The sequence below is a fragment of the Furipterus horrens genome, unplaced genomic scaffold (genome assembly GCF_987537825.1).
Source record: "Furipterus horrens unplaced genomic scaffold, mFurHor1.1.pri manual_scaffold_3, whole genome shotgun sequence".
NCBI lineage: Eukaryota > Metazoa > Chordata > Mammalia > Chiroptera > Furipteridae > Furipterus > Furipterus horrens.
Window position 1 is genome coordinate 173703864 of NW_028327173.1, and position 27041 is coordinate 173730904.

The 27041-nt window shown below is 37.2% G+C and overlaps 1 protein-coding gene across 2 annotated transcripts; it reads right to left on the reverse strand.

Moving 5' to 3' along the window:
- Positions 1 to 888: 888 nt before the first annotated feature.
- GNPNAT1 (glucosamine-phosphate N-acetyltransferase 1) lies at positions 889 to 16131 on the reverse strand. 2 transcript variants are annotated; one of them, XM_090270887.1, is made up of 6 exons: positions 15961 to 16131; positions 8728 to 8895; positions 7642 to 7704; positions 2680 to 2807; positions 1688 to 1749; positions 889 to 1193 (listed from the first exon to the last, which is right to left on the reverse strand). In XM_090270887.1, exons 2-6 carry the CDS (start codon positions 8879 to 8881, stop codon positions 1046 to 1048), a joined length of 555 nt encoding a protein of 184 aa, XP_090127013.1. In that variant the 5' UTR covers positions 8882 to 8895; positions 15961 to 16131; the 3' UTR covers positions 889 to 1045. The 2 variants fall into 2 exon arrangements, with proteins under 2 accessions (XP_090127013.1, XP_090127012.1); XM_090270886.1 differs by having other exon boundaries at positions 8728 to 8906; positions 15961 to 16025.
- Between the last annotated feature and the right edge of the window lie 10910 nt (positions 16132 to 27041).

Genomic DNA, 27041 nt, shown 5'->3' on the forward strand with positions numbered 1-27041 from the left:
TAGTCATCATATGAACAGGTTTAATGTAACATGGAATGCAAAAGATTAGAACCATTAACATTTCATACCTACTTCAACTTTAAAAAATAAATAAAATCAAAACAGGATTGTGATCAGAATAATATTCAATAGTACTCTCATAATCACATTAAATAGAAAAGCTTCCTTCAACATTTTAAGAATGTAACAAATATACATTTTTAAATATTCCACTCAATTTTATAATCTATTGTTCATAAAAATGTTCCTCTTAAGAGGCTTCACTTATGAAAAAATTGGAATTTAGGTTAGAAATACATAATATATGCCATGACTTGCTAATTCACTGTTAAAAAGTACCTTATATTTGCCCTTAGGTACCTTGAATAAGTATTATATTTCACATATTAGATAGCTGGTACTTTACCTACATTAGAATTTTACAAACCTTTAGATATACATTTAAACTGTTTTACTTTGAATCTTGTCACATTATTAAGTTAATTTTCATTTCTATTTTAAAAGGCTGACCAGATTATTTGCTGGTACAGTATTAGGATCAAGTGTTGGAATGTACTACATTTAGTTATATATCTAACGTATCCAATTTCAAGTAATATATGGGAAATGACGTAATCTTAATTTGTATTTAGATGTTTCTTTGAGTCAAAAATATTAATTTTATGAATGATAAGAAAGTCTTATTCATTTTACCCTTTTTTAAAAATAAGCAATACAGATAACAAACACATAACTCCTATACTGTGACTACCAAGAAATGAAGCCAAACTTTAGAAAAATACAATGCAAGAAAAGATTTAAGTTAAAAATATATTCCTTTGCTTAAAAATCATCCTCTTTATATCATTCATTTGTAATCTGAATTCACAGATATCCCACCAACCAAAGTAATCTTTTACATGTCATTATATTTGTTTTATTACAATGTTTTTTTCAACCCAGTATTTGTGGAGGTCACTGGGTTGCAGCAAACTATTTTAACTCTAGAAAGGGTACATAGCGCTGTTGCATTAATTCCTTTAACAACTGTCTTTCTTAAAAGATTTTACTTTAGAAACCTCCGACACATGTAGTTTTCTTCAGATACTGTATATCCAAACTTTTTATAGAAACCAACATTTTGTGGTAGACATTCAAGAGTAATCTTATAACAGTTTAGTTTCTTGCTTAGCAAAGTAAGGGTTGATAATAACCTGAAAATAAAAAAAGGGGTGGGGGAGGCACAGAGCATTTGTTAATAAAAATGGATTTTGGTAACAATATGAATATTACACAAAATCTCAATTTATATCAGAAATAGGTTTATGGCCAAGCCTTTCCCATTATATTCATTTAAATATTCAAATTGTAAGTGGACAAGTATTAAAACCACCCAAAGCATTTTAGTTTGTTTTAAATATACATTATCTGATCACCTTTAGCCTGTTAATAAATAGGACACATATAAACTCACCCTTACTGTCTGTCAAACAGTACACTTCCAATTCTCAACCTTTATAGGAAAACTAATATAAAAATACTTTTCATTAAATTCAGTCCCAACTGTAGAGAATGGGTTAATAATTAATGACGCCTAAAATGAACTTCAAACAGGAAAACATGTTTAACAAGTATCTTGACAAGAAACTATAAACTGAAACAAAAGCATCTTAATTTATTCAGGGTTACCTTGTTTCTGCCTACTTACAGTTTGCCAAGCTGCTTTCCTCTGCATTCATCACTAACAACAACATCTTCTACTCTTCCTCTCTGAAAATATTTAGAATATTTAAATATTTTATTTATTTTTAGAGAGAGGGGAAGGGAGGGAGAAAGAGAGGGAGAGAAACATCAATGTGTGGTTGCCTCTCACACACCCCCAATCGGGGACCTGGCCTGCAACCCAGGCAGGTGCCCCAGCTGGGAATCAAACCAGTGACCCTTTGGTTTGCAGGCTGGTGTTCAATCCACTGAGACACCAGCCAGGGCTGTTTACAATATTTAAAGGACTAAGCATGTAGTTTTGTTTTTAGGTGAATCAATAAATGATGGATGGTAAAAATTTACTGACAAAAATAAATGTTTTGTAAACTTAGACTAAAATGCAAAATCAATTTTTTTTTACTTATTACTGTAGAGGAAGTAATATAATGAATGCATCAACTTGTGGCCTAATCTTATTTTGTCTATATCCTGAACCTCCCCACCCCATTGTTTGTTCCTATCTTTACTTCATGTGAGTTATGAGAATTAAAGGACCTCTATAGTCATTAGAAGTGTCACAATTAGAAAAGATTATAGTATTCTGAACCCTTTACCACTTAAAATTTGATGGAATTTGTGTAGTGTAGTATATTCAAAGTACTGTTTTTCAGAAAAGCACTATGCATTCTAAAGATTACTGCCAAATTTCATGGTGCTTTTTTGGTTTCTCTATGACCACATCAAATATAATACCTTACAGAACAATTTTTAGCAAATAAAATTCATATTGTTAGTAATGTTCTTCCTCATAACTAGAACAAAATGGGAAATTGCCTCTGTGATTTCTAAGAAGCAGAACTTTTTTCAAGGCAATATACCTCTTATTTTATAATGAAAAGTAGTAAGAAAACAAATTTGTCTAATGGAAACTCAACATAGATTTTGCTAGAAAACACCTGTCCATTTTAGCTCATAAGCATTATTGGAAACACATACCTTAGCACAGGAATGGATGAATTTATGCTCTATTATCAGAGTTGCTGTAGCAACAATCTGTCCTAAAGTCACATCTTCCACAACTGTAACATAATAATCCCCAGACTTCTTCATGTGCTCAAAGGATTCTGTGGAAATTGGAAAGCAATGTTATGTAGAAGACATTAAAAATACTGGGATAAGCTGACTTCATTATTGAGCATTTAAAAAGCTATTCACCACAGTAATTTATACTTTATTTTAAAAAAAACTTAAAAATGATCAGGTAGTTGAAATATCAGCAATCAATATATTAGAATACAGTTCATACATGTAAAGAATATGCTAATAAAGTAAAAACAAGACTAATGCAGCCATTTTAGATGAACAGCACTTAAATAAATTGTAGATGTGCCACTTCTGTGACAAATGAATCATTACTTACTTTACATTAATTTCTTCAATCTTTACACTTAACAGATATTTGAATAGAACAAACTGCAAATTTTAACAAAATGTTTTTACATGGCTCCATTCTGTAATTTTTAGTCTTTGGTTTCCAAATATTTTGACGAAAGTAGTTCTCAGTCTTTCCCTTGTGATCTCAAGTGTTTCATGATTACATGACTTGCTTTTTTAGAAATTAGAATCATCATTTAGCTTTGTTTCCTTTGAAAGCACCTGTGAAGTATGTGAAAAATATACTTCCTTTTCCAAGTAATTTTCTCAAGTCACAGGAAATAGGAGCAAAGATAGAAAAAGTACATTACTCTCAAATTTGATTTTTTTAGTACTTATATTGCTGAAATAAGTTTCTCATGTAATCTGATATGCATGCAAAGAGAAATTCAGGAATAAAAAATTAGCCTAATAGTCTCACATAGTTCCACAGTCCTGTTCTAGATAGGGGTCTGGGGTAGGAAGAAGAAAGTCAATAAAAGAAAACAATGAGAATCAAAATAATGGTCTTCATCTCCAGAGGGTGAGGTATGTTACAAAACCAAAATTAGCTATTGAAAGAAAGGAAGAAATTACAGAAAATAGAAAAAAGACTGTTGGAGCACTGGATGGAGTCAAAAAGGTTCTAGTCTTTCCTTACCTATAACTACTTGTGATCTTGGGTGAGTCACAACCTCCCTTGACTTCCATTCTCTCATATGTATTTCAAGAGGTGGGGGAGAGCTCGATTATAACTAAATTACATGCTAACCTTAAAATTCAACAGAAAAGAACCAAAAATGTATCGAAAATATTCTCTTACATTTTTGATTTAGTGATTAAATTTCTCTGAATTAACTACATGAAAAATAAAATACAATAAAAGAAGAATCAGTCCCTAGAGTTGCCACCTAAGTACTATGCTGCAAAATTATCTAGAAGTGGTCAGGTATTTTGCAAAACATGATAATTACTACATCTGTATGCTGAAACAGTTTAGCCATGTAAAACATTTAAAAAAGAAAATAGTTAATTTGGACTTCTGATCAAGATGGCAGAGTATGTAAATGCTGTGCTTGCCTCCTCCCACAACCACATCAAAATTACAGCTAAAATATAGATCCACCCTTGGAAATCACCTGAAGACTAGCTGAACAGAAGTCCTATAAGGATAGAAAGAAGCCACATCAAGACTAGTAGGGATGGAGACACGAAATGGGCTGGTCCCACATCCATGTGTGGAGGTTAAGAACTGGGAGGGTTATCTCAGCCCCACACCAGGGTCCCCAGCCCAAAGCACCAGTGCCAGAAAGAGGAACCCCCACTACAGCTGGCTGTGAAAATCAGTAGGGATTCAATCCAGATGAGGTGATGGGTTACTTTTAAAGGGCCTCATTCACTCACAAGCGCCCTAAGCTCCAGAAGAAGGACAGGAGTTCAAAAAGTGCCAGGGACACATGGGAAGGAACTGAACTATCTGGGTTCAAGGTGAGGGCGGAGGCACAGCTCTCTGGGATTAAAGTGCCAGGAGGCACCATTGTTCTTTTATTGAGCCTTCCGCTCGCGAGCACAGCTAACAGGTGCAGGTAGGCACCAAATCTTAGTATCCATCTACTTGGGTAACACCACTCTCACCCACCCTGGTGATTCTCTGAAACCCTGCCCACCCATTTCACCCACCAGGCCCAACCCTCTTTCAGAGGCTAATCCACACAGTTGGCCAGCCTGTGCACTATGGGCATTCTTAAAATCTCTCAAAGGTCCCCAAACAAGCAACGGCTGGCCTCAGCATGCACTCTATTTTGCTTAGCAGTCCCAAGCCCAGTAATAGTGGCCAGCTTCAGTTCACAGCATAACCACGTCCAGGCACCTTAATGCCCAGCACAAGCAGCTACCAACCCTACCAGGTGGCTCCAGGCTGGACACAGGTAGCAGCTGACCTTGGCCTGTGTGCATCAAGAGGCCCCAGCACCAATACACCTGGTGGCCAGCTTCAGACCACACCAAAGCACCACCCAATTAACATTACAAACAACACACCCAAAGAGCAGACTGAGAAGGAACCAGAGCCCCACTGAAGCAAATACCGATCCATGGGGTCAATGCCCACAAAACAGCTTGTCTGCGATAGTCATGGTCAGTGCTCACAGCCAGTCAGCCTGAGGGTCAATTTCACCCACTGATGTGCCAACAGCAGTAAAGGCTCACCTACAACAGAAGGGTACACAAAATCCACACAAGGGATACCTAATGAGCACCTGGCACAGGCAACCTGGACAACTGTGCCACTGGACCCCACAGGACACATTACATGAGGTCACTCTGCCAAGGCTGGGAGACATAGCAGATATACCTAATACATAGAAACAAACACAGGGAGGCTGCCGAAATGAAACAAATATGACCCAAATGAAAAAGAGGACAAAATTCCAGAAAAAGAACTAAACAAAATGGAGGCAAGCAGTCTACCAGATGCAGAATTCAACACTGGTTAGGACTGTCAATGAACTTAAGGGAAGGATGGATGATCTTAGTGAGAACTTCAAAGAGACAGGAGACAGAAATAAAGAGAAAACATAAAAAAGAATCAGTCATAAACGAAGAATACAATGGCTGAAATAAAAAAACACACAGATAAAATCAGTATCAGATTAGATAGGAGGATCCAACCAGCTATTTGGAAGACGAGGTAGCAAGAAACACCCAATCAGAATAGCCAAAGGAAAAAAGAATTTTAAAAATGAGGACAGTTGAAGAGACCTCTGGAATAACAAAGTGTGACAGCATCTGTATCATAGGAGTATTATAAGAAGAGTGGGGGCAAGGGACTGAAAACCTATTTGAAGAAATGATGACTGAAAACTTCCCTAATCTGGTGAAGGAAATAAGACATATAAGTCCAGGAAGTGCAGAGTCCCAAACAATAGGAACCCATAGAGGTCCACACCAAGACTCATCATAATTAAAATAACAAAGGTTAAAGAGAGAATCTTAAAAGCAGCAAGAGAAAAACAGTTACCCAAAAGGCAGCTTGAATAAGACTGTCAGGTGATTTCTCAACAGAAGCTTTGCCGGCCAGAAGGGAATGGCAAGAAATATTCAAAGTGATGAAAACCAAGGACCTAGAACCAAGATTACTCTATCCACCAAAGCTATTATTTAGAATTGAAGGACTGAAAAAGAGCTTCCCAGACAAGAAAAAGCTGAGGAAATTCATCACCACCAAACTAGTATTACAAGAAATTTTATGATTCTTACTGAAGAAAAAAATAAAAAATAAGAAAATATTGCAAAGAAAAAAGTTCTCTCTGACAAAGGCAAACAATAGAAACAGTGGATTACCAACACTGAAGCTAGTACAAAGGCTGAAAGGCAAAAGTAGGAAGATCATGAATAATTGCAACGATGAATTAAGGGATACACATAAACACAAAGATAAATACAAAAACATAAATGTGAAGGGGTGAGTAAATAAAAATGGTAGGAATTATAGAATGTGTTCAAAATTAAACAACCATCAATTTAAAAGAGACTACTATAAGCCTAGCTTTGCTACATGTAAAGCACATGGTAACCACAAACCCAAAATCTACTAGAGATATACAAGAAAAAAGAGAAAGGAATCCAAACACAACACTACAGAGAGTCATCAACACAAAAGAGAATAAGAAAGGAAGAGAACTATAAAAATAATCAGGAACAAACAAAAAGAGCAATAATTACATACCCGTCAAACTGCTTTAAATGTAAATTAATTAAATGTTCCAATAAAAAGTTGAATGGATAAGGAAGCTGTGGTACATATATACAATGGAATATTACTCGGCCATAAAAATGAATGAAGTCTTTCCCTTTATTACAACATGTATAGACCCAGATAGTATTGTGCTAAGTGAAAAAGATTGGACAGAGAAAGACAAATAACATGATTTCAGTTATACAATGTGGGGCAAAAGTAGGTTTATAGTTGTATGGAAAAATACAATAATAAATAATAATACAAGAATAAACTCAGTGTTGCGTGTACTCATAACTGTAAACTACTTCAACCCCGCACTGCATGTGGAATCCAAAAAACAAAATAAATGAACAAGCAAAACAGAGGCAAAACTCATGCATACAGAAAACAATTGATGGCTGCCAGATGGGAGGGGTTTGGGGGGCTGGGTAAAAAAGATGAAGGGATTGAGAACAAACTGGTAGTTACAAAAAAATCACAGGACATATACAGCATAGGGAATATAGTTGATAATACTGTAATAACTATGTATGGTGCCAGGTGGGTACCTGAAATATTGGGGGAAACACTTTCTAAAGGATATTATTGTCTAACCACTGTGCACCTGAAGCGAATATAAAATAGTATTGAATGTCAACTGTAATTGAAAAAAAAATTTTTAAGATAAAAATAGCTAATTACTTACCTGAAAAACTTCTATTTGAACATAAGCACATGTAGTAAGACTGAACAGAGCTCTAAACAAAAATAAAGTTTTGTTTCCCTTTATTTCTTTAAATTCAGAAAATAGAGGCTATAGTACTTACTCATAAATTGTTCAGGATTGACAACTCCAGTCTCTGTCAGCTGACCTAGTACCTTAAAAAAACCTAGTTATGCAAAAACAAATTGCAAATCATGAGAAGAGCAAATGAAAAAGATATCAAATGAAGCAATGTACTAAATAAGCAGGTGGGATTATGGGCAATTATTTTTTCAAAACTTTAATGAATCATTTCAAAATTATTTCAAAAGATTAAACTAAAACCCTTATTTCTATCTATAATCACTACCTAAAACAAAGAATAATAGGTTTTACCAATATTTTTGCCTAGAAAGATTCTTAGAAAGGTACTAACCTTAATATTCAATATTCATAGAACCAGCACGTACATTTCTCAATGTAATTTGCATTAAATATAATGCAAAGGATGCGTAATTTTCCCAAATATGTGCTTTGATTTACTTAAAAGTGCAAAATTCTCAATGACCAAATATGATACTATACAAAATAAAAATACAAGTTGAGACATTTTTAAATATTCCTGATTAATTTCATTAATGTCATCACAAATTTATGTAAACAATATATTTTAGAACTCTGAGAGTGTTAACTTCTATATACTCAATGACTAATTTGACCAAAATTAGTTTCTTCATATTTCTTAACCAAAAGAAAACTGTACAAAGTTGATTTTCTATTACTAAAAATTAAGAAAATCATTTTGAAGAATTTAGATGTTAAAAAACAAAATAACATGTAGACAAAACCTTTCACAACGTATCCAAGGCAAACGATCTCTACCCTCATTCTCCATCCAGCTTCTTAGAGAAGATTCTTCCATATGTGTCATTATAAATGATAATTTCACCTTTAGGAGAAGTCTTTTGGCTTCTTATAGGAAGGAGCAGTGTTGTACTTAAGTCATTTGAAATATTTCACAGTAATATCTGATCTTTGCCATGACACATACACATTGAAATTGAGGGTCCTCAGTCACTTTAAAAATTTATACAAATATAATCCAAAGGCAAGTATTCTTTTTTTAAATTATCATCATCATCATGATGTTTGTGGAGAAAACAGAACGTTAATTATAATTCTAATCAGGATTTGGGAATTTAGTTCATACCTCTATTTAAATCAGCCGTACAAAGAGGCCTCAAAACCAAACCTTCTCCAGGATGTGTTGGGGAAATGGCTGGAGAAAATGTAGCTGTATTCTGGCTCCAGTCCACTTCTTGGAGTAGTCTTGGGTCAAACATAGGAGTTTCATCAAGTTTCATCTTTGCAGTAAGGTCTAAAATACAACTTTAAATGTTATTTTATTTAATAGAAGGGAAGTTACTGATTGCTGCGGAAGTTAATAAAAATGCAATAAGAAAAATTCTTCAACAGATATATGATATTTTATTTTAGCTATCCCGAATCTAACATTAAATATCACAACTACAAACACATAGAAGAATGCATGAATACCATCAAAGAGTAAAGAAGTGACTAAATTTAAGTTTTAAACTTTAAAAGCCCACTTTAGGCAGGTCTTTTCAAACATTTTTTTCTATGGGAATTCTGTGAATATATGACTTTTATGAGTTCTTACCTGTTTTCACATTTTTTTAAATGTTTTATTGATTATACTGTTAGAGTTGTCCCAATTTCTTTTCCCTCTGCTCCCCTCTACCCAGTGACGCCCCTCCCTCCAGTTGTCCCCCCCTTTTAGTCCATGTCCATTGGTTGTGCATGTAGTTCTTCTCAACCTCTGTCTACTCCACTCCCTCCTACTATGCTTCTTAATTCCTGTACCATCTCCCTCCCTTTCCCCCTTCCCCCTCCCTGCTGACCTCCCCCCAATATGTTCCCCATACCTATAATTCTTTTTGCACACTCACTGCCTTAGTTTCAATTCCCTAGCTTATGTTGTTGTGATGCAGTTTTCATTTTAATGTTCATAATTTTGATCCTCCTTCTTCTAAACCAGTCCCTTTAACATCTCAAAGAACAGTGGTTTGGATCTGATGAACTCCTTCAGTTTTACTTTGTCCTGGAAGCATTTTCTCTGCCCTTCTATTCTGAATGACAGTTTTGCTGGATAAAGTATTTGTGGCTGTAGGTTTTGTATTTTCATTACTTTGAATATTTCTTGCCAGTCCCTTCTTGCCTGCAGGGTCTCCTTTGAGAAATCAGCTGACGGTCTAATTGGACTTCTTTGTACATAATTCTTTTCTTCTCTCTTGCTGCTTTTAAGATTCTCTCTTTAATTTTTGACAATTTGATTATAATGTGTCTTGGAGTGGTTCTCCCTGGGTCCATTTTTTCTGGAACTCTCTGTGCTTCCTGGACCTGTAAGTCTATTTCCTTCCCCAAGTTCAGGAAGTTCTGCTTCATTATTTTTTCACATAATTTTTCAGTTTCCAGTTCTTCTCTCACCCTATGGCAATCCTATAATTCAAATGTTCATTTGCTTACAGCTGTCCCAGAGGTTTCTGAGCCTCTACTCGTATTCCTCCCTTTTTGTTTCCTCTTTCTGCCCTGGTTGACTGTTTGTTCCTTCCCTATGTTCTGATTTGTTGATTTGATCTCTGGGTTTTATTTCCTCACCACTTGTCTCGTATGTGTTTTCGTTCATTTCAGTATGACTAGCTTTCATTCCTTCCCCTTCTTGTTTCAAATCTTTTGTTAATTCTGTAAGCCACCTTATGACTATAGCTCTGAGCTGAGCCTCAGAAAGATTTCCTATTTGTTCATCGGTTAGGTCCCTCATCTGCTGCCTGGTGAGCTGCATCAGGCTGCATCACCGGGATTTCAATCATGGTCTGCTTCATCCTGACAGTTTTCTGTTTACCTTTGCTTCCTGGGAGGGCTGTAGGGGGCGGAGCCCTGTGCACTGGTCACTACCCAGTGACCGGTGACCTTTTTCACTGCTCTGTGGCGCTTTGTGTGGGGGCGGGGGTCGAAGGTGGATTCCTGCCATTACTCTCTGCTGAGAGACCAGGAGTCTCTTCCTCCGTCCTCGGTGTCTCAGAGTCGGGGGCAATGGGGGGTCTGCCTTCCCCAGCGTGGGAATCGCGAGCTGCTGGGTCTTGACTGCAGCCGGGATTGCTCCCCTGGCATTTCTCTCAGTCCCACTGCTATCCCTGCTACTAGCAGACAGCACCGCCCGACTTTTCCGCTCCAGTCGCCCCTCCTGCCTGTCCGGACGAACACCGCTGGTTTATAACTTCATACGTTGGGCTTCCATGTAGTTTTATTTTCTGGAATTTCTGGTTATCTTTGGTTTTGAGCTATTTGTATTCCTACTTAGTTGTGGAGGAAGACAGAGTGTGTCAGTCTAAGCCTCCATCTTGGCCAGAAATGTTTTCACATTTTTGGATTTTATTTCTGGGCTAAGAAACCATTTATCGGTTTTATTTGACACTATGGAAGTTATTGGGCATGAAGCCTGGTTTTTTATATGAATCATGAACTGAAGAGAACTGATAAACTGGCTCAAATTATTCTGTGTTCATTGTATGTAATATTTGATCTTAACTATGATAAGTTCACACTAAAAGTATCTACTAGATTTTTCACAGCAGGTTTTTATAAGTTTCTCAGCTGCATTTAAGCATCTTAAGAACAGCTAGTGTTTTCCATGTTATTAAAAAATGATCAAATATGTCATTTTCCCCTTTCTTTTGAACATTTAGAAATCAGCAGGTTCTAATAAAAATGAGACTAGATATAAAAATAGAAGGGATGAAAAAATTACATAAAAGCATAAAAAGGAGAGGAAGGCATTTCAGTGGTGCAGAGTTGCTGGAGAAAGTGTCTTCCTAACAATTATTAAGCGACTATAAAGCATTTCATTTCTATCCCTATACCCAGTTAAAGAAACTATTCTGACACTTGCCTCTAGCTCTTCAAAACAAAGAATTTAATGATATATGATAATATACTATCATAAAACCAGGAAGCAATATAGGAAAAATTTAATGGCAGGACAATTTCCGTAATAACCCAACTCCCATATGTTCCCTATAGGGCAACTCTTAACTTTTCCTTAAAGGTTGGTTAAACTGCCTGTGTGACCCAATGTAACTATATAGGTAATGTTGCAGAGTAACAGAGGCTTGGGAAGGTAGGGTAGTGTAATAATAGAAGTTAACATTGTTCAGCACTTAATATGTGCCAGCCATTGCTCAAAGAACTTGACACACTACTAATTCATTTACTTCAACAGTCCCACAGGATAAAGATGATTATTATCTCACCTTTAACCGATGAGGAAATGCACGCAGACATGTTAAGTAACTTGCCCAAGGTTATAAAATTAGTGGAGCCAGGATTTAAACCTCGGCCTGGAAAGAGCATGAGCTCTGGAATCAGACCTGGGGTTCAAATGGCAAATGTGTGACTGTGGCTAAGGTAGTTAAACTCTGAGAATCTGTTTTTTTATTTGTATTGCACAATAGAAAGGAAATTATGGCCAGGATGAAATGAATTACTGTGTACAAGCACCTGACAGTGCCTGTCACATTGCAAGTGTTCAACGGGATAGCCTTTAGTTAGCAATTAATTTAAAATTCATGTTTATAAATTCTTGTTAACTTTTTTCACCTTTAAATCAATTAATGAGTCAGGCACTGTGCTGGACAGGGACTACAAAAAGAATGATAGGTTGCCTATTATGTTTATGGTAAACTAAAAGTTAACATTCTTGGATAGAAAAGAAATTTTTAAAAATCATACTTTATTATATAGAATACTGAGAGGTTTTTTCTTTTATGTTCCCCCTCAAAAAGGACTCAGATCATGTTATATTCTAAACAACACTGTACCTGGCTCTGAGAATAGTTAAGGGAAGGAAATGATTTTGATAATTAAATTGTTCTATCAAATTTAACAAGCTTACTATCCACTTGAAACAGAATTTTTTTAGAAGGTGGGGGAGAGAAGGGGTTGCAGGGTTTAAAATACATATATTTTATTTATTTATTTTTAGAGAGAGAGGGAGGGAGAAAGAAAAGAAGAGACACATCAATAGGTTGCAATCAGTTGCCTCTTGAGCGCCCTCAACTGGGAACCTGGCCCGCAATCCAGGCATGTGCCCCAAACGGAAATCAAACTGGTGACCTTTGGGTTTGCAGGCCGGCGCTCAATCCATTAAGCCCCACCAGCCAGGGCGAAATGATTTTTTTATACGTTAATTTTGGTACATGTATTTTAGTGTTTGTCCCTGATAATTGGGCCCTTGAAGCTTTTTTATGGACTCTCATCTGAATGATGGGTAACAATATTGTTGTTTTTCAGGTATGCAGATAGGCTAAATATTTATCAATAAAGTAAAATGTGTACATTACATGCAGGAGCCAGAAAGTATTGAGAATTTAAGTTCCTCAAGGCAACACACTACTTAAACATTTTGATGTCCATGCTATTTAACATAGTTGTAACCATGAAGTTTAAAGAAAGTTTAGAAGGGAAGTTAGATGAACATTAAGACAATTTCAAGGTACTTGTACACTAGATTCCTTTTTCCTATAAAGGTATCTGAGTTTACAATAAAAAGTAGCCTAGAAAACATGCAAAATAGGGTTAATACTTTCCAAGAGAGAGACAGAAGAATTAGAATTATGAAGCCTGTACTAATGAATTTTAAACAATAAATTCTAATATTTTCCTGTCCATTTGCTCAACCAGATGGTCCTATTCCATGAATGATCATAAAAATCAATGATACTAACATTTATCGAACACTTTCTGCCTGATAACTCTTAAAAGTACAACGAAAGATCTATCATCATTATTGCCATTTTGCAGACCAGGAAGCAGGCACAGTAACTTGCTCAAGATGACATAGCCAATAGGAAGAAACCTAGGATTTAAAAACAAGCAACAGGATAGCATCACAGGGACTGGACCTGTGTGGTGGATTAATTCTCTGGGGCCACTGTCTTAAAATCTTAATTTTTTAACCAAGAGCCCTGCATTCTCATCTTGCATGGGTTACCACAAATTATGTAGCCACTCCTGCATGACTCCAGACTGTACTCTTAGTACTGAAGATGTACTAATGAAAGAGTTTCCTACTTTACTGTTACAAAAGACGCAGTCAAAAGCAGCTTTTGTATCCTATATTTGGAAAGTAAAAATTTCAAGCTAGTCAAAATACATTAAACAAAGCATTCTGGATATAAGTAATAGCCCCATAACTAGGCAATCAGAAATTAGTATCAAAATGTTTTATGAGCATTTTTACAAAAACAGAGCCATACTTAAGGTTGGTTATCTTCCTTTATCTTACTCTGCCCCATATAGTAAAATTCTGCTGGTATCCAATTAATATGTTGAACAAGCTAAAGTGAGACATGGTTTCATACCAAATTTGAAAAGATTTTAGAAAAAAACAACATAGGTAAATTTATTTTGCTTACAAAAGAAATATTTTAGCATCTAAAGATGTTCCCTGGTACTGCAAAACTAGGAAATTTCAGCAAACATAATCGTACAGTTGCTTGAAGCTCAATCTCTTCATTACCATTGGGGTCTTATTTTAAATATTTTATATTAATTTAAAAAGTAAGCCCTAACCCTCCATACATATTTCTCAAAATCCTTTCCTGTTTAACTGCTAAATTAGCATGCATTTTATGCCTAACTTTGGCCCAATACATGCCTAGTGAATGAAAAATTAATGGTATAAAATTTATCTGGAGGTCACATTTCAGAAAATTCATAAAGAAAAAGATCTGCAAGCTGCCACACATGACATAACAAAAACTATACTAAGATCACCTCATGTTTTCGTTCAGTTGACTTTTTTGGACACAATTCCAACAATTTGGTTCCCCAGCCTCTAGAGCACACTCAAATACAAATGGGGACTAGCTGCTGCGAGAAGCAAGCATTGAAAGTAACAAGTAACAGGCCCTGGGGATGAAGATTTTAAAAGTTGGTATAAAAAATTTAAGAACAATCTAAGGGAAAATTAAATTGTCATACTTATTTCAAGAGCTCCTGGGGCATCACTACACTACTTCAGTACATGGTGAATGGTGGGGAAAGGGAAACTTGTGCTCTTTGGGACTTGGGTTCACCTACATACATTTCATATCAATTTTAATAATAATTTGACAGGACTTAAAAAAATTTTTAAATCTCACCCAAGGATACATTTATTGATTTCTAGAGAGAGAGGAAGGGGTGGGGAGAAACATCTATGGGTTGCCTCCCGCATAGGCCCCAGCCAGGGATCATCCGCAACCTAAGTATGTTTCTTGAAGAAGAATCAAACCCTCAACCTTTTGCTGTATGGGAGGAGGCTCCAACCAAGCCACCTGGCCAAGGTAATCTGACTGAATTTTTAATCTAAAGAACACCCCATTCGCTGATGATTTCAACACCTGGCCATTTCATTAAATTATGCAATTACACTTAACACTTGAGTATTTTCTGGTCATTTATTTGATCCTTAATCTAGGAATTACTTCCAGTCTATGGACCGGGAAACTGAAGAACACAGAGCTTCCAGAAAGCGACGCCAAGGTAGCACACAATTGAGTGAATTGGATTAGTATCCTATCTCGTTTTCCCATCTTGAGCTCTGCGCTATGGTATTAAATTGACATCATCATACCAGACAGGTAGCTCTGTCTCCCCTATGCTAAAAAATGTCAGTGAATCCTGCCTGAAAAGAACTGATCTAAATGATTTCTTAAGATCCATTCCACGATTCGTTCACGAGTGGATAGTTTAACAAAACTAATCCCATAATCTCCTGTTCAACAGAATGAAACCGAATCCGGTTTACATAAATTTATGCTCCTGTAACAGAAATCACAGTACTCAGTGTTTCTAGGGATAGAAGCCCCGGGAAAAGAGACAAAGGAAGTCCCTGTCTCCCGTAGTGAAAGCCCGGTGTAGACAGTGCAGGTGATCTTAAGTGGTTCACAACGGCTGTGGGGTGCGCCTCGGAAAGGAACGGGGTGGGGGTTAGGGAAGGGGATCCAGGGCTCTGAAGCCCACTCATATCGATGGCGGCAGAGACTGAGCAGCTGTCTCGATCCCCACGCCAAAGCCCGGTGAGCGAAGTTAGTTTCGCTCGGACCCTGCCAGGGACACCCTTGCACGGTAGGGCCACGGGCCATCATCCCTAACCTCTCCTTCAGGCGCGTATCCGCTCAACAACCCAGCGTCCACGCACCCAGCTGGCAAGGATAAATGCCCGGCTCCCGAAACGGAACTGCCCGTTCCCCCACCCAGGGCCTACTGTGCCTCTCCAGAGGGCAGAGTCACACCTGTTTGATAAATCTGCAGGCCCACCAAGGCACCCAGGACCCCGGCCCGGCCCCGCTCTTGCTCTCGGGCCCCCACCCCTCCTCACCTGTAGAGCCCCGCAGTCGGCACTCTTCTTCGAGACCGGCGGACTCACCCACTCGAGTACACAACACTGGACCCGGATCCTGCTTCAGCGCCAGCCCCACCTCCTCCACCTCCCGCGCCAAAGTCTCCGTCGCCGCTGCTGCCACCAAAACGTGGCAGCGCCAACGCCTCCACCCCGCCCCCGCTTACGCAGGGCCTCGCGCAGGCGGCGGAGGCGCAGGAGAGAGGAGGCGAGGAGCGACCGCCGAGTGCGCAGCTGGGCGGGGCCTACGGCTGTAAGTCACGCGCGAGGCGAGGCGCGGGCGGAGACTGGGCAGGGACTTCATCCCGTGGCGGCGGGAGGTTAGCGTTATTAGCTTGCTCCCTACGGCCGTCGCCAGGGCGTCGGTTTGTTGGTTTAGTGGAAATAATTCTACTTAGGCGTCAGCTAAGCGCTGTCAGTGGAGACTAGTGTGGGCCTCGGAGTCTCGGAGACCAAAGGCTGGGCCTCTTACCTTCCTCATTTGCTCCTTGCTGCCCCTTTCCTTAATAGTCCACCCATTATTCGGGATTTTGGGGCTTACTGGCAACTGAAGCTCCTTATCCACTTTCCTGAGTCACAAATCCAGCTTCCCTGAAGCTGCATTATACTTTTTCTAGGCTATTGTTTTATTTCTCCCTCAAATTCTTCTTGTGTGAACATGGGGGTATGACACTGGTTCTCAACTGCAGTGATTTTGCCTCCCAGAAGACAATCGGCAACGTCTGGAGCATTTTCAACCTCATGTTTTGGGGTAGAGCTATTACTGGCATCTCTCCAAATGATAGAGGCTGTGAGTAGGTAGAGACCAGCTATGCTGCTGAACATTTTACAGTGCACAAGGCAGTGCCCCACAACACATAATTACCTGGTCTGAAATATCAGTACTGCTGAGATTGAGAAACCCTGGGTTAGCAGAAAAAATGACTTTTTTTCTGAGCTCTCATATCCAAAGCGTTTTTACATACGTAGCACGTGTATCCGTTTTACTGATTAGTAAACAGGTTCAGAAATGTTTGGTAATTTACCAAAGTTGCATAGCTAATAACTCTCCTTTCTTGCCTTGTAGAATAAATTTGCAAAGTATTTTATCTTTAAACAATAGTGTTCGAAGAATTAGCATCATAGTCTGTAACAAATTGTATTGAGTCAAATTTCAGTTAACGTGTTTACTGATTCATGCAGTTTTCACAAGTTAAAACATCAGTGAGGCCGATGGCATTCACATCTCTGTATTCATCCTTGTTTTTACCCATACACACAAAAGAATATATGAAATGTAAAAATGAACACCACTAATCTTAAGAAATATTTAGCCTTTTCTTATCAGATTCTGGCTTTATGTTTTTAATGAGTTTTTCCTGGACAACGGAATCCTATAGATTTTATAATTGAGCAAAGAGTGAAACAATTATAAAATTTCACAGAATACAGGAGTTTTAAGAAGCACCCCTAAAGATCTGCATTCCAGACATTCTCCTTCTTGCCCATTTTGTGCCATAGGAACCCAATTCCTACGCAATAGTCAAATTTAGTCACTACAGCCAGTAGAGTGGCCCCCTTCTTTGCCTGTTGGTTTACTTGCAATGAGGAGCCCAACATAGACTGGTGACAATAGCTTCTACTTTAATGGAATAATTGGTGTGTTCTCTAATGTTTTTTATTTATTTTATGAATTTTTAAAATTGAGATATAATTGATGTATATATATACCACATCTTCTTTATCCACTCATCTGTTGATTGACACTTAGGTTGTTTTCATGTCTTCACTATTGTAAATAATGCTGCAGTGAACATGGGGGTGCAGATATCTTTTCTAGGTAGTGATTTTGTTTCCTTGAGATAAATACCCACAAGTGGGATTACTGGAGCATATAGTAGTTCTATTTTTCATTTTTTGAAGAACCTGCATATTTTTTTCATAGTGACTAAACCAATTTACATTCCCACCAACAGTGCACAAGAGTTCCCTTTTCTCCACAGTCCAATGTCTTTTTTATAATAGGCATTCTAACATGTACAAGGTGATATTCTCATTGTGGTTTTGATTTGCATTTCCCTGATGAACAGTGATGTTTAGCACGTTCTCATGTAGCTGTTGGCCATCTGTATGTCTTCTTTATAAAAATGTCTATTCAGATCCTCTGCCCATTTTAAATCAAACTGTTTGGTTTTTTGCTATTGAGTTGTGTTTTTTGGTTACTGATTCATTATTTTTTAATTATATTTTATTGATTATGTTGTTACAGTAGTTTCAATTTATTTCTCCTTTGCTCCCCTCTGCCCAGTACCCCCCTTCCCTCCAGCAATCCCACCCTCCTTAGTTCATGTCCATCGGTCGTGCATATAAGTTCTTTGGCTTCACCCTTTCCTATATTATTCTTAACATCTCCGTCTATTTTGTACCATCCAATTATGCTTCTTAATCCCTACAGCATATCTCCATTTCTCCCCTTCCCCTCTCCCAGCTGATAACCCTCCAAATGATCCCCTTATCTATGATTCTGTACCTATTCTGGTTTGCTTAGTTGGATTTTGTTTTTATTTTTTAGATTCAGTTATTGATAGTTGTGAATTTATTGTCATTTTAGTATTCATAGTTTTGATCTTCTTTTTCTTAAGTAAGTCCCTTTGACATTTCATATAATAATGGCTTGCTGATGATGAACTCCTTTAGCTTTACCTTGTCTGGGAAGCACTTCATCTGCCCTTCCATTACAAATGATAGCCTTGCTGGATAGAATAATCCTGGTTGCAGGTTGCCTTTCATTACATTGAACACTGCTTGCCAACCCCTTCCTGCCTGCAAAGTGTCCTCTGAGAAATCAGCTGATAGTCCTATAGGCACCCCTCTGTAGGCAACTCTCCGCCTCTCTCCTGCTGCCCCCTGGACTCTGTCTTTATCTTTCACCTTTGGCATCTCAATCATGATGCATCCTGGTGTGGTGCCCTCTGGGTCCAGCTCGCCCAGGGCCCTCTGTGCTTCCCGGACCTCTATGTCCACCTCCTTTGCAAAATTTGGGAAATTTTCCTCATTTTTTTCAATTCTTGCTTCCTCATTCTGCTCTAGTTGACTGTTTTTTTCTTCCTTATATTCCAAATCACTGATTTGAACCCCGGTTTCCTTCCTTTCACCATTGGTTTTGTGTGGATTTTCCTCCGTTTCACTTAGCATAGCCTTCACTTCTTCTCTTATGCATTTGCCATACTCAAGCATATTTGTCAATCCTGTGATCATCTTTATCACCAGAGTTTTGAATTCTGTGTCTGTTAGGTTGTCTGTCTCCTCATTTGTTAGGTTGCCTATCTCCTCGTCACTTAGTTCTCCTGCTGAAACCTTGATCTATTCCCCCTTTTGAGCCATACTTCTCTGTCTCCTCATTGGTTACTGATTCATTCTTACTGATTCAATCTTCCTGATTCAATCCGTTCAGATTTTCTGTTTATTCATGGTTCTGTCTTAGTAGGTTGTATGTTCCTAGCAATTTATCTATTTCTAATAGGCTGTCCAATTTGTTGGTGTGTAATTTTCATGGTAGTCACTTATGGATTTTTGTATTTCTCTAGTATTAGTTGTAATGTTTCCTCTTTCATTTCTGATTTTGTGTCCCCTCTCTTTTTTATTCTTGGTGAGTCTTAGCTAAAGGTTTGTCAATTTTGTGTATCTTTTTTAAAAACCACTTCTTAGTTTTATTGATCTCTTCTATTGTCTTTTTGGCCTCTATTTCTTTTATTTCCACTTTGATCTTTATTTCCTTTCCTCTATTAACTTTGGGTTTAGTTTGTTCTTCTATTCTACTTGCTTATGGTGTTTGAGATCTTTCTTAATGCTGGCATTTTTCACTATGGACCTCTCTCTTAGAAGTGCTTTTGCTACATCCCATAAGTTTTGGTATACTGTATTTTAATTTTCATTTGTCTTAAGGTATTTTCTAATTTCTCTTTTGATTTTTTTTCTTTGACCCCATTGGCTGTTCAGTAGCATGTTATTTAATCTCCATATGTTTGTAAATTTTTTAGTTTTCTTTTTGTAATTGATTTTTAATTTCACACCATTGTGGTCTGAAAAAATGCTTTCTTGATTTTGATCTTAAATTTATTAAGACTCAATTTGTGTTCCAATATATGATCTATCCTAGAGGACATCCATGTGTGCTTGAGAAGAATGTATATTCTGCTGCTTTGGAATGGAACTGTTGTCAGTTGGCTCAATTTATTGTTTAAGTCCAATCTTTATTAACTTTCTAACTGGATTATCTATTTGTTGATGAAAGTGGGGTATTAAATTCCCCTATTATTGTATTACTGTATGTTTCCCATTTACATCTGTTAATATTTGCTTTATCTGTTTAGATGCGCCTATGTTGTGTGCATAAATATTTACAAATGTTATTTTCTCTTGTTGGATTGGCCCCCTTATTATTATACAATGACCTTCGTTGTCTCTTACTACAATTTTGTCTTAAAGTCTATTTTGTCTGATACAAGTATAACTACCCCAGCTTCCTTTTGGTTTTCACTGGCATTGATTTTTTTTTTTATCCCTTCATTTTCAGTCTGTACAAGTATGTGTCCTTACATCTGAAGTGAGTCTTTTATAGGCAGCATATTAATGGGTCTTGTTTTATTATCTATTCAGCCACTCTATGTCTTTTGGCTGGAGAATGTAGTCCATTTACATTTAAAGTAATTATTAATAGGTATGTACTTTTTGATATTTTGCTCATTGTTATCTGGCTGTTTTGTAATTCCTTTGTTCCTCTCTTCTTTTTTTGATCTCTTCCTTTGTGATTGGATGATTTTATGTAGTGATGTGTTTGCTTAGATTTATTTGGTTTTTTTGTGCATCTACTATAGGCTTTTGCTTTGTGGTTAGTATGAGGCTTATATAAAAACATATTTATAACAATCTATTTAAGTTTTCTAACAAGTTAAATTCAAAAGCATTCTAAAACTACACTTTTACTCTCCCCTCAAACATCTTACATTTTTGGTGTAATAATTTATATATTTTTATCTGTGCATTCACTAACAAATCAGTGTAATTATAGTTAGTTTTAGTACTTCTGTCTTTTAATCTTCATAACTAGATTTATAAGTGATTAACCACCACCATTACATTAGAATAGTCTAAATTTAACTCTATATTTACCTTTACCAGTGAGTTTTATATTTTCATTTCTTTTTCTGTAGCTAATTAGCACCCTTTCATTTCAGCTTAAATAAGTCCTCTTAACATTTCTCATAGGCCAATTGTTAAGTCCCCTTAACAGTTCTCATAAGGAATTGGTGCTCAATTCCTTCAGCTTTTGCTTGTCTGGAAAACTCTCTTTCAATTCTGAAGGACAATTGTGTTGGGTAGAGTATTCTTAGTTGGCAGTTTTTTTCTATTAGCATTTTGAACATATTGTGCCACTCCATCTGGCCTGTAAAGTTTCTCCTGAAAAATCTGCTGATGGTTTGATGGGGGTTCCCTTGTACATAATAAGTTGTTTTTATCTTGCTGCTTTTAAGACTCTTTCCTTGTCTTTAAATCCAGACAATTTAGTATAATGTGTCTTGGTATGAGTGTCTTGGATTCATCTTGTCTCGAACTTTCTTGGATTCTTGAACTTGGATGTCTGTTTCCTTCCTAGGTAAGGAAATTTTTCAGCCATTATTTGTTTAAATAAATTTTCTGCCATCCTTTTCCCTTTTTCTTCTTGTGGGATGCCTATAATGTGAATGTCGGGCCACCTGATATTGTCTCATAAGTCCTTTAAGCTATCAGCCCCTTTTTACTTATTTTTTAGCTTCTCTGATGGATGAATTTCACGGCCCTATCCTCAAGTTTGTTGATCCTTTTTTCTGCTTTATCTAGTCTGATGATGAGCCCTTCTTTAGACTTTTTCAGCTTTGTGATTTCTGTTTGATACTTTCTTCTATTTTCTGTCTCCTTGTTGAAATTCTCACTTTGTTCATGTGTTGTTCTCCTGACCTCAGTGAGCATTTTTATGACCATTCTTTTAAACTCTTTATCAGGTAAATCACTTAGTTCTGTTTCAGTCGGTTTTTTCCTGAAGTTTTTATCTTGTTCTTTTATTTGGAATGTATTCCTTTGTTTCTTCATTTTCTGTGACTCTCTATGTTGATATCTATGTGATAGATAGATAGATGCCTGCCCCTGAGGCTGAAGCTGTCAAGGTAAACTAATAGCCTCTTTCACAGAAAGACTGGCTATTTCAATCTGCTGCCTCTGCAGTACCCTGGAGAAATAGATGGTTAAGAACTATTTCTCTACTTTTTGTTACAGACCTGTGGGATCTGCAAACATAACCTTTGTTGACCACCAGAGCCAGGCAATCGAGGGGCATCCTCTGGGTGGCAGATGCAAAAACCATTGTGCCAGACATGTGCACGAACCCCATTTGCTCTTCAGGCTGAAGCTTTTAAGGTAAGTAAGTAGCTTCCTTCATGGAAAGAATGGGAGCTTTTCATCTGCTGCCTCTGCATTGGGCCGTGGGTGGTTAGCCATGGTGAATTTCCATGAACCCTTTAAGAACTGTCTTTTAGTTCACTATTGCCTTGCGGGTCTTGTAGGTGCAAGACCTGTTGATTTTTCAAAGCTAGATATTTGGGGGGCCCACATCTCAAGAGGAAGTCTTAAAAATTGTGGTGTGAGCTGTGAGGTCCACACGGACCCTTTGCTCCTCAGGAAGAAGCTGAGAATTGTTAGTTTCTTCCAGTTGTCTGTCGGTGTGTCGCTGTGCTCAGTGGGAGGTTTATGGTGAGAGTGTGTCAGAGCCTCTTCTACCCATTTCAGTGTGGGTATTTTCTTGTTGGCTGCTGAGGGCGTCACTCAGCTAGTTTCTGAATTTCATTGAGAGGGAATTATTCTTTATGTAGCTGAGTTCAGGAGCCTCTTACATTGCCATCTTAAATCAGAAAAATGTTTAATGGATTCTTATAAGAAATGCTGTATCACCAACATTTTTGAAGGCAGACATAATGATATTATGTGGAAATACACGGATATCAGTGATTAAGTCAATAAATGATTCAGTGATGTTATATTCATGAGCAGTTTTAAGAGTACTTCAACCAATTTATTTCACTCATATTTTCCACTTAATGTTTGCACAAGAATTGGATATACCAATCCATGTCTAATTAAGTATAAAGGGCTCTTTTACTAGATATTAAGTAAAAGTTCCAAGTGATAAGAAAGTATGTGTTGTAGTTTTTAATTGGCCACATTGTTTCTTTCTTAGTGGTATATAAACTAATGGTGTATCTTACAGTGAATGTAAGTGAAAAGGAAGCATGTGTTATAATTTTTAATTGGCTGCATTATTTCTTTTTTAGTGGTATGTAAACTAATCGCATGTCTTACAATGTTTCTTAAGACTTGAAGTAATACAGAACATACTTTAAAATACTAATTCTCTAAATATGTTCACAGACTATTTCATTTGGTCTTTATACAATTATTGTGAAATAAAGTGGGCATTATTATATCCATAAGGCAAATAAAACTCAGGTAATTTTGATTTTCTTATAGGTGAGGTTATATTTGTTTTATAGACTTTTGAACTTAAGCTAATAAAATAGTTCAGTAATTTGTTTTCTATAACTTAAGCCACACATTTAAAGCGTTTCTACTGTTGAATAGATCATGTTACATAATGACACCATGTTGAAGAAACTCAGATCTCTGGGGGCATGTTTACATGCTCCTCTATCCAGGTGTCCTGTGGCTCAGGAGATAAGCCGGCCTTGTCTCCGCCTGCGGCTCTAGGCTGTACAGGCCACTGAGTCATGGAATCCTGAGAACAAAGAAGTCTGTTAAGTACTCCATCTGCCTCCTTGTAAATAAAGTCTTAATTGGAGCTGGCCTTGAGGACTAGCCAGTCTGTTTTGTATCCTTGATAGGTGCTATCTAAGCCATGAGTTACCCTAGCTGTATTTTACACGTTAATGATACATTGTAAGAATTCTTTCACTATTGGCTGTAGAGCCACACACACCCCCACCCCCACCCCGTTCTATTTTTTGTAACTTTTGAAATCCTTATAAAAGGACTTGGGGTCTCATGCTCACTGCTGACTGCCAGAGAGTGCTGCAGCCCCCCTATTGTTTTTATCATTCTGCTTGCTGGAATTACTTGTGTGTCCAGGATCACAATTAAATCTACAACACCATTTTGAAAGTGTTTCACATTATAAATGAAAGATAGGAGTTAAGCATAGGGAGACATGTATGAAGTTAGGGAATACTCAAATATGACAGGAATTTCTGGAAAGCAAAAGATCAAACTTGGGAGAAGTGTGTAGTGTGGAAATAGCTTAAGTCTAGGCAAGGTGCTTCTATGATATTAATTGTCATATAATAAATTTAGGTCTTGTTGCTTAGTCCTTTAATGGTGACTCATTTTCTTCTAGATCCTGTGCCTTCAAATTATATAGCTGCCAATAGTTAATGCTTGGTAGCCAGGCTCTTGCTTCCCAAGCAAAAGAAACCAGCTCTGGGAGAATTGTTAGTTTACAGAATCAATGGAAAGCTGGAGAACCAGACTCAGAAAATGATAAAGGGCAAGAGTGTGTAGGCAGTGAAGAACATAGTCAGGGTCAGGTATGGGGACAGCATCATAGAATTGCAATCCGAATACTCACCATCATAGCTCTATACTCAAGTGACATGCATGCTACATGGCTGCCCACAGTCTGGGACAACCAATATTTTGGCCTTTCAGTTTCCTCCTGTTAAGAGTCATATATTGATGAATTCCTAAAGTGGGGATTTGGATTCTGGGCAACCAGAGAAACTATAGGTACACTTGCTTTTTTTTTTTTTTTTTTTAAGATTTTATTTATTTCTAGAGAGTGGGGAAGGGAGGGAGAAAGAGAGGGAGAGAGAGGTTGATGTATGAGAGAAACATCCATCGGTTGGTTGCCTTTTGCAGGCCCCCAACCAGGGACCTGGCCCACAACCCAGGCATGTGCCCTGACTGGGAATCAAACCAGCGACCCTTTGGTTCACAGGCTGGGGTTCAATCCACTGAGCCACAGCAGCCAAGGCTACACTTGATTATTATATGTTATGCCATATTTATGTTGTTTAAATAGAACTGAATAGAACATTTTAAATATACATTTAATAAAGCCATTTTTAGCTATAAGGAGTTGCTTTGTTATTATTGCTTTTCTTCTAAGAAGTACTCTTCTGTACTGAAAAACCTGGAAAGCATCCCCAGAACTGCAACATTCATCCTGCTATGGGTATGGACATTTTATTAATGCCAAAAGTTGAAATATATAGGAGTGTTTTTTCCCCCAGGAAACAAATCCAATTTTACCGTGAACTATAATGTGATTCACATTATTTTCTGGAATTCACCCATAAAACCAGTTATGCCTACAGATTAATAGAGATTCATTTTTAGACATTCCTTGATTATACCAATTTTTTTGTAGTCTGTAAGTATCTGACATATAGTTTATATATTTGTTTATTATAGTAATGAATTATTATTGAAAAATGTGTAACATTACAGAAATACAGAACAAAGAGTGATCAACCCCCATAATCCTGCCCTCAGGGATAACTACTGTTAATAGCTTGGTTGATGTTACTCCAGACTGCCTGGGTTCCATTTCTGGCTTTTCCATTTAGCTGGCAGCCTTGAATAAGTTATTTGTCCTCACACTGCCTCACTTTCCTTATCACACTGTAGTCATCCTAGCTTACAGGGTTTGTGAGGCTTTAATAAGGATATGTAAAGTGTTCAGCATGGCTTTTGGCATATAGTAAATGCTTAATAAATGCTAGTTTTTGTACATCTATTAGTCATGTATTGTTGCAGTAACAAATGACAAAATCTCAGTGACTTAACAGAACGAAAGTTTATTTCTTGCTAATGCTGCCTGCCTAACAGATTGGCAGAGTGGTTTCTCCATGCAGTCACTCAGGGACCCAGGGGACTGGAGATTCCACCATGTTGTGGTCATAATCTGCAATACATGTTTCCTTTACTCATCTCAGCAGTGAAGAGACTATAAAAATCACACATGCAGTTTTTGTTGCCTGGGCCCGTAATAGACATAGTCCACTTCCAATCACAATTTATTAGACACAACTAGTACCAACAACCCCGCCCAGCGGCAAGTAAGCTGGGAAATTACAGTGTGGAGAGTAAAATGTTTAGTGAGTGCTTCTGCCTCAGTCACAATCTGCTTTTTTCCACCCAGCATGGTATGATACTATTCAAACAGTGTTGCACTTTCCCTATTTTTTCAAATGTAATATCATGGATGTCTCCCCATACCAACACATATTTATTCATTCCTCGATTTTCACTATTAAGTGCTTCTATATATCAGGCATTATTTTAGGTAATGGAATATAACAATGAAGAAAGCATTTGCTAGTCTTCCCTTCATATAATTTATTGGATTGAAAACAGATAATGAAATTATTTTTAAAAGTATGATGTGATAGAAGGTAAGAAATATTATGGTGAGAAATAAGAAAGAGAAAAGGTAAAGGGAGTTTTGGGGGGTACAATTTTAAATAGAATGTTCATGGAAGGCCTCTGTGAGGTGATTTGAGTTAAATTCTGAGAAAGTGAGCCTTGTGAATACTGCTAGAGGAAGATAATGCCAAGAAAATAAAACTATTAGTGTGGCTTGGTGATGTGTACATAAAGATGCATTTTCCTGTTTTTGTATATGTTTAAAATTGTCCATGAAAAAAGTTAAAAACAAAATGTAGCCTTGGTTGTAAAACTTGTATCTGGATTTTATTTCTGCCTTTTGGGGGGGTGGAGGAGAATCATGATGGAAAATTTAATAGGTATTCTCAATTTCCTAAAAAATAAAATAAAATAAAAGATTTTACTAATTTACATCCTCAGAAACAATGTTTTAACATCCTCACTAACTCTGGCTACTATACAATCTAGCATTTGATTACAGAGTGCTGTTTATTACTGCATAATTGTGTTGCATGTGTTAGTCTTATCTTTCCAATCATTTGTTAAACTCTTAATCATGCCTAACTTTTTAAATCCCCCTTTCAGTCATT

Excerpts from the sequence above, each read along its gene's own strand:
- GNPNAT1 (XM_090270887.1), bottom strand. The coding sequence starts at position 8,881 with ATGAAACTTGATGAAACTCCTATGTTTGACCCAAGACTACTCCAAGAA. Across the intron at positions 7,705-8,727 it reads TACGGCTGATTTAAATAGAG|GTTTTTTTAAGGTACTAGGT; the intron begins GTATGAACTAAA and ends TTGCATAACTAG. Across the intron at positions 2,808-7,641 it reads CAATCCTGAACAATTTATGA|AATCCTTTGAGCACATGAAG; the intron begins GTAAGTACTATA and ends CAATTTCCACAG.